Source organism: Mesoplodon bidens (genome assembly GCF_964165515.1).
Source record: "Mesoplodon bidens genome assembly, chromosome: 2".
Lineage (NCBI taxonomy): Eukaryota > Metazoa > Chordata > Mammalia > Artiodactyla > Ziphiidae > Mesoplodon > Mesoplodon bidens.
In genome coordinates, this window is record NC_138177.1 from 171586531 (window position 1) to 171594972 (window position 8442).

At 49.7% G+C, this 8442-nt stretch overlaps 1 protein-coding gene across 1 annotated transcript; it reads left to right on the plus strand.

Annotated features, from left to right (window-relative positions):
• Positions 1-479: 479 nt before the first annotated feature.
• LOC308612340 (group IID secretory phospholipase A2-like) lies at positions 480-5921 on the plus strand (the record flags this gene model as incomplete). Its single annotated transcript, XM_081224791.1, has 4 exons — positions 480-536; positions 3463-3607; positions 4255-4361; positions 5776-5921. The coding sequence occupies exons 1-4, from the start codon at positions 497-499 to the stop codon at positions 5919-5921; spliced, it is 438 nt and encodes a 145-aa protein (XP_081080917.1). The 5' UTR covers positions 480-496.
• Positions 5922-8442: the final 2521 nt, after the last annotated feature.

The window sequence follows — 8442 nt, forward strand, 5'->3', positions numbered from 1 at the left end:
TGTTGTATTATAATCGTCAAATTTGCTAAGGGACTAGATCTTAATTATGCCAACCACAAAAAGAAATTGTAATTATGTGACATGATAGAAGTGCTAATTATTGCTACAATGACAACTCATATTATAATATATAATGTATCAATATGTTGTACACCTTAAATTTGCACATTGTATGTCAATTTTTTTAAAAAAATTAATGATGATGAATGGATTCACAAGTGATTTTAAATTTCTTCTAATCGCTTATGTTTTCCAAATCTTCTATGCTGAACTTGTTTCTTCTGCAATCAAAAAGTTGAAAAAACAGATATTAGAAACAAAAATAATAAAATTCCTCATTGCCAGAAAAGAGGAAACAAAGAGTATGAGTGACCTCGTCCAGAGCTGGAGCTGGGAGGAGGACGTGCAGGCTCTGGTAGGGTTGCATCTGATATTAAGGACTGCCAGCATGGAAGGGGACTTCCAGCAGCTGCCTCCACTGCGCTGTGCTGGGATCATGCGACTTGCCTTGCTGTGCACGCTGGTGGTGTTTGCTGGTAAGTGGGGACAGGACCCGCAGCTGGGAAGGCAGGGAGGGAAGCGGAGATGCCCTATATCTCTTTCCTAAACTGAGCTGCTGCTCTGATCCTCACTGCCCTGGCCTCGTGGTCCCCAACTCTTTGGCCCCTTGCGAGGAACCGTCAGTGGCTGTCAGTCCCCTGGAACAGTGGCTTCGGCCAGAGAGCCCTGGACGGCCAAGCTGTGTGGCATACGAAGGCAGGAAACTACAGAAAGTGGGGTCCAGCTGAACTGATGCCTCTGGCACTGCAGACACAAATTACAGAAATGGATCTACTCCCCTCTGTCCCTTTGACCAGATAATAGCAATCTCTTACCTGTGTACAGCACTCCACATTTTTAGAACTCTTTCATGTTCATTATCTCCCTTGAACCTGGGGAGAGGGTTCTGTTGGCCGTTGGGAAATGGGGCAGTTTCCATCCGATCTTTAGCAGATCAAATGTACAAATCTGGTTGCTAGCAAACTGGCGTTTTTGTTTCTTGATCCATCTCAAAGTATGTGATTTGAGCAAGGATCTGCATTTTTAAATGTGGTTTTGTGTTATTTTGGGGACTCCCAAATTCTCAAGAGGAACACATCTCCAAGGTTACAGTAAAAACCATTAGGAAAATTGCAATCAAGCTGCAGAAATCCATCTCTCAGATGCAAAGAGGCAATAGAGTGTAGAGATAAAATACACAGATGAACCTGCGTTCCGACACTGGCCCATCACCTCCCAGTCGTATGACCTTGGCCAATTCCCACTACCCCTCTATATCCTCATTTGTAAAGTGGGCACAATGGCACTCTTTTCATTGGGTTGTTAGAAGGACTCCAATGAGAAAACGTATACAAAGTGTTTAGCAAGTGTAAGTAATAGTAAGCGAGCAATAGTTTGTAAGCGAGCAATAGTTTGTAAACACACAGCACATTCACGAGATAGTAGTGATGTCACCTCCTACCACTGCCGCTAACCCTTGGGAGAAAGGGCTCCACTCCCCTCAGTGACAACTGAGGATGGAAAAAGCAACCCAGGCAGGTATTTCTGTCAAGCTAAGCCAGTGCCCGAAGCCCTCATGACCACAAGTTGAGCTCCTCAGTTTCCCAGGGCTGGGTTGACCGCACTGTAAAATTGTGAGACATAAGACCACCCGAAAGCATTCTGGATCAAAGTTGAATTTAATGTTTGCCTGGCAAAGAACAGCTGCATCATTCAGGTGTGAGTTTATTTGTGTGGCTATTTCTAAGCTGAAATGGAAAGCGCTAGACTTAGGGGGGACAGAGGTACAGCAAAAAGGCGAGATTCTGAATTCAGGTCCCTGGCTGGCCTCCAGGGTGGACGGTAACTCTCTTGGCAGTGGGCTGCTTTCTGGTGCCTTATCACCGAATCCGGAATTCCAGAGGGCCTGGGGTCATTCCTTAGGATGGTCAAAACTTAGCAAGGTTTCTCTTTAACACCTGTACAGCTATAGCACCATGGCAAACAGCAGTGGCATTGTGGATTCCCACATGCTGGGGACACGACCTGCCTGCAAGTCCTTGACACCACCAGTCACTTTTACCTGCAGCCCAAGGGAAGCACCCTGCTTGTGATCGAACCCTTGGTCTGCTGCATGAGTTCATCCCAACCCCACCTCTTCCCATCCCAACCTTCCCCAATCTGGGGCTCATCCCTGTTTACTACTTACTTCATTTGAGTGTAGCACTTTCATTAAAACATCATTTACTTGGCAGGGCGGGGGCTCCAAAACTAGGGTCACCCGAGGGGGCCTCCCCAGCACAGTCTCCCTGAGACTCTGGGCTCCATCTGTGTTCTTGGATCATCTCCCCAGCTTGCACACAGGAACATTCCAGTCCCCTCTTACCTTGTCTGTTTCTCCCAAATTCTCCCCTGAATTCATTGACTTAATATATTTTATTTCTCCTAACTCAACATAATGTATTCCTCTCTCCCAATAAAATAAGTTCCCCTTATGATCAACTCTAACCAGCAGATATCATGACTGTAATGAAAAATATCCGTGAAAATCATTGATTTCGGGGCTTCCCTGGTGGCGCAGTGGTTGAGAGTCCGCCTGCCGATGCAGGGGACGCGGGTTCGTGCCCCGGTCTGGGAAGATCCCACATGCCGCGGAGCGGCTGGGCCCGTGAGCCATGGCCGCTGAGCCTGCGCGTCCGGAGCCTGTGCTCCTCAACGGGAGAGGCCACAACAGTGAGAGGCCCGCGTGCCGCAAAAAAAAAAAAAAAGAAAATCATTGATTTCTAAATCACACTGCTTCCCACGAGAGCCATGCATGCTGTTTAATGTGTGGATTTCTCTACAGGCTGTGCTGGGAGTCTGGGGGGCTGGGGTGAGTGTAAGAGGAAGGGTGTCTTCCTATTATAGAATGTGAACTCAATGCCCAGAGACAGAGAACGGAGCCAGACTGCCTTGGGTTTCAATCCTGGCTCTTCTATTTACCAACTACTATGACCTGGAGCAAGTTACTGAGCCTCAGTGTGTTCATCTCTAAAATGAGGATTAAAAATAGTATTTATTGTACCAATGTTGGTTTTTTAGTTTTCATAAATATACCACGATTATCTAAGAAGATAATAACATTAGAGGAAACTGAATGAGGAATATATAAGAACTCTCTGTATGATCTTGGCAACTTTTCCATACATCTAGAATACAGCAGAAGAAAAAGTTTATTTATTAAAAAAAAAAGTGTTTATCTCATGGGATGGATGGAGTCAATACGTCACTAGATGAAAAGATGCATGGTAAGCACTCACCAACTATCATTATATTTTCAATAGCCTTAGTGTTTGTTGTCATTTTATTATCCAAGGTCATTGGCTTGATCCAGGTGCCAGGCCTGCAGCCCACTGGCCTCCACTTAGATTCATGTCCTCTCCTTGTGGCTGGGCTCCTTGACAGGTGTGATTCCAGCCCAGGGCGGGATACTGGACCTGAACAAGATGATCAGACGAGTGACGGGGAAGAGACCCATCTTCTCCTATTTGTTCTATGGCTGTCACTGCGGATTTGGTGGCAAAGGCCAACCCAAAGATGCCACAGACTGGTAACTCCTCCCAATCATGCCCTGCCGCTACCCAGGGACCCTCCCCTTTCCTCTCCATCCATTTATTCATTTGGTACTATGTGCTAAGAACTGCACTGAGCTCCAATCCAGCCCCAGCCCTTCTGGAGGGTTCCCCAGAATCTCTAAAGGCCCCCTTGTACTCTCAGCCCCAAACTAGTTAGAACACCCACACACTTCCCAGTGCCCTTGAACGCTGTTTTTTAAAAGTCTTACCTCTTTTTGCCACGATCGCATTTGGTTTTCACAGCAACCCTAGGGATCAGCCAGAGGAGGGATGAGAGCCAGCCAGGCCCGGGGTCAGTTCCCTCATCCACCACTTACAGGCTGTGTGATCTTGGACAAGTGGCTTGACCTCCCAGAGTCTCAGTTTCTTCATCTGTGAAATGGGGATCATGCAAGCACCTCCATCATAGGGTGGTCAAAAGGCTTAAGAGAGAATTCATAGATAGAAGAGGTGCCTGGTTCACGGGAAACAATAAGAGTTAGCTAGAAAGAAGACTAGGCCCTGCAGGCCTTGACTCTTCCAAGACAGGCACACGATTTCTGCTCTGGGGCAGGGGCAGCCAGAGACCCGAGCTGGCCAAGGACTCATCACCACCCCCCGCCCCCGTGTCCTCTCCCTCCAGGTGCTGCCACACCCACGACTGCTGCTGCCATCACCTGAAGTACCACAAATGCAATATTCACTGGGATCGCTACAGCTACCAGTTTTCCCAGGGGAACATCCAGTGCTGTGAGTGCCCAGGCCTCAGGGTTGGAGTTGGAGGCCGAGGAAGAGAGTTCTAGTCTGCATTGCCTTACTATGCTGTGTGGCCATGCACAAGCTGCTCAACCTCTGTGTTTTTCTCATGTGTCCAGTGGCGGTAGTTGGGCTGTGGAGGAGAGGCAGGAATGGGGGTAGGAGTATGGAGAGGTCCAATAGGGGCTTTGACCCCTTGTGGATCTGGAAGGCTGGCAGACCTCAGCTTAGATCCCTGACCCACCATTGACCAGCTGTGTGACCTTGAACACATTGCTTAACTTCTCTGAACCACCTCTGGAAACTCAGGAAGATAACAGTATTCTACTCCATAAAGTCAATTCAAGAACTAAAATGAGAGCAGACGTAACGGGCCCTGCAGATGCCTGCTGCAGATGCATGCTCGGTAAATTACAGGCTATGGAGGTTACTGTTAATTTTTTCATCATCATTCGTCCTCAGAGCAGCCCAGCCAGGAGGCAGACCACCCTGGTGATCTCTATTTTACAAAAAAGGAAACTGAGACTAGAGTGAACTGTTTGCTCAGGGTCACACAGATGTGAATGACGAAGCCTGGGCTGTAACCCAGGTCGCCTGGCCCCTGGGTCCATGCACAGAGAAAGGTGGCAGGTCCCAGGGCTGGGAGTTGAACGGGCTCATTAGCTGTCACTGTTAATTGAGAAATTAACAATAAAAACAGTAATAGTCAACATTTACTGACCACTTACTCTGTGCTGAGGGCTTTGCCTTCTTGCTTTAATCTTTTATACATACATATATATATATATTCTTTTTCAGATTCTTTTCCCTTATAGTTTATTCAGAATATTGAGTATAGTTGCCAGTGCTATACAGTAGGTCCAGATCTTCTTACCCCCATTTTACAGATCACGAAACTGAAGCACCGTGGTCCCTCTTTCCCCAGAGACTTTGCGCATGCTGTTCCACCTGCCGGGAACAGTCCCCTCCTCCGCAAACCCTTCTGATCTCAGCTCAAATGGCTCTTGACAGTGAGTCAGTTTCCCATCTCGTAGCCCCCTGCATTGTTCCTCACTCCCAGGTAGCACAGTTGTTGGCACTCATTTCTGTGGTTCTCTGATATCTGCCCTCCCCAGGGGAGTGTGAACCTCACGTGACCATTCTGTTCAGTCCTTTCCCCCCAGGGCCTGCCACAGGATAGGTGCTCAACTGTTTTCTGAAGGGATGAATAAACAAAGGAGCAATGGCACACAGGGAGGCCATGGCCCGCGCCCAAGGTCACAGAGCTAGAGTCAGAGTAGCTGGCAAGGGTACCAAAAGCCATGCAAGGCTGAGCTGCCGTCAGCCTCTCCCTCCAGGGGCCCTGAGCCACCCCTGCCCCGGCTGGGGAAGGGATAGACGCTAAGTGCCCTCCTCCTCTACCCCGCAGCTGACGAGGGGAGCTGGTGTGAGCAGCAGCTGTGCACCTGTGACAAGGAGCTGGCGCTCTGCCTGCAGTGGAACCTGGACACCTACAAGAACCACCTGCGTTACTACTGGCGGCCCAGCTGCAAGGGCCAGACCCCCACGTGCTAGGAGGAGCCCCCTGCACCGGGCCACGCCCCCTACCCCCGCTCCTGGCTTCTTGAGCTCCGGAAGTCCTGCAAGACCACTGCCACCCCTCCAGGATCTAACCCCTGAACCAGCCTGGCTTCTTTAAAACACTCCCTGGAAGAGGGAGGGTCTTGGTTTTCCCCCATCCCCCCCACCTTGCCTCTTGGACCTTCTAAATCTTCCCAGCCAAGCAGCAGCTGTCTTCCCTGAGGGTGGAATGGGGTTTTAGGAAAAGCCAAGGCCAGGGAGCCCCCAGGGATGGTGTTTAGGTCAAAGCAGCGGGCGTTGGGCATGGGGTCTGGGGGTGAGGTCTGGCAGTTTCTCCCTCTACTGCCGCTCCAGGCACCCCCCTCCCCAGGTCCCCCCCACCAATCCAATGCAGCGTCCAAGCTGCCACTGGAGTGGCCTCTCTAAAGGGTGATATTGATCTTTCTGTCTGCATGACTCTACTTCTTAAAACCCCAAGGTCCTCCACCACCCAGGCTAGGGGCGGAGTTTGGGACCTGCACTATCTGGCACTGAGTCCCTCTCCCTTGGAAACTTGGGGATCCTTGCGGGCATGGTCTATGTCTGTCTTGGGCTCAGTTGCATCTCTGGTGCCCAAAGCAGTGCCCAGAACCCAGAAGGGACTCCGTAAATACTTTTTGAGGGAAGGGCTTGTCGACTTAAAAAAAAAAAGCACAACATGAGAGTTGCAAGTTAAGTTTTACTTGGGGCAAAATGAGGACTACAACCTGGGAGACAGCACCTCAGATAACTCTGAGAAACTGCTCCAAAGAGGCAGAGGGGGGGAAGTCAGTATAGTTGTGATTTTGGTGAAGGGGGAGTACAGGCCATCGAGCACATATTTTTTGCAGAAGTTTGCTGCTAGTCTCGTGAAGGCTACTGCTAGTCAGGAGGAACAGAAATCCCCATGAAGGATTTTAGTGCTTTTCTAGATATGAGGAGATGCAAGTATTGGACTCATAAAATCAGCTCCTGAAAATATCTAACTATCTAAAGGCCAGTTCTGCCAGTTTTTCCCAGAGCACAGAGGGCCTCATTTCTGCTCTCCACCCTGAATTCCTTTCAAGGGGTGTTGAAGGTCAACATCTGCAGCAGCTCATGATTCAGTCCTTGTAGAGGTAGTTGGCAAGTGCCAGTGGCAAGTGTCAATTTGCTGTTGACAGGCTGGACCAAGCAGCCGCTCCCTTTGCTCCAGGCACCTTGTCCACAGGCCATGTGTCCTCCAGGCACCCGTTCCTCTCCCGCTGCCAGGCATTTGCTCAGCCTGGACTTCTACAGCGATGCTCCACTGTCCTGCCGTCTCCAGGTGGCTAAGCCCACGCTAGACTCCTTGGGGTCCAAGGGCAACTTCCTACAGGAGTCTTCCCTGGCTGATTCCTCCCCAGTCCTAAGGACTCACTCCCGCCTTTGAGCTCCCACGGCACTTTATGGGTCTACAACTTGCCAAGCTCTCCCTTGAGTGGCATATGATGGTCCAGACTGCTCTGACCTTCCCGGACCAGACTGGAGCTCCTGGAAGATGGAGGCCACATCAGTTTCATCTTTGTTTCCTCTGCTGCCCCACATAATAGATGCTCAATCAATGCTTTGAGATCAAAGGAGCCCATAATGGAGAGATGGAGGTGGGGGCAGGTGGTGTTCGTGCCAGCTAAGCCAGGTGTTGGCTGCCACGTGCTCACATCGGCCTCCTTCTCTTAAGGATTGCCCTTGGCTGCTGGGACCTACCATGCCCATCGCCCACCCCACCCTGTCCACCTCTAACCAATGAGTTGGGAGAATAATACCATGGAGGGCATAACTGCCCCCCACCTCATGCAGGACCATCTGGGTCATACGCTGTGTGCCCCAGTGCTCCTCGTGGGATCAGGCTAGATGTCTTGCTTTGTCCCCTGGCCTATCCTGTTTTCCTTGTTCTCCTACAGGTTTCTCCTGAGACCACTCCCTCAATAAATCATTCACTTGCACAAGAATTCCCATCTCAGGCTTGGCTTTTAGGGAAACTAACTTTGGATGGATGGATGGATGGATGGATGGATGGATAATATTTTCATATAAGGAGTCACAATCTGTCACTCATATGTGATTAGTGGTATTTCCAGCTATGCGGCTGGGGCACCTGGAGCCACCCGCACCCTCCTGCCTGTAACACACATCTGTGAAACAGCTGACCAAGGGGTTTTCCTTCCATGTGAAGCTCAGTGGCTCATGCTGGAGAGCGTAATAGGAATAAAGAACTACGGGTGCTGGGTTCGAATTCCAGGGAATTCCCTGGCGGTCCAGTGGTTAGGACTCCACTCTCTCACTGCCAAGGGCCCGGGTTCGATCCCTGGTCGGGGAGCTAAGATCTGCAAGCTGCGCCCTGCAGCCAAAAAAAAAAAAAAAAAAATTCCATTCTACCACTGGCCAGCCAGGTGACCTTATATGAGAAATCTAGGTTTCCTCGTGTGTGAAGTATAGGTGGAAATACTAGAAAGAAAATAAGATGAGGCTAATGTAT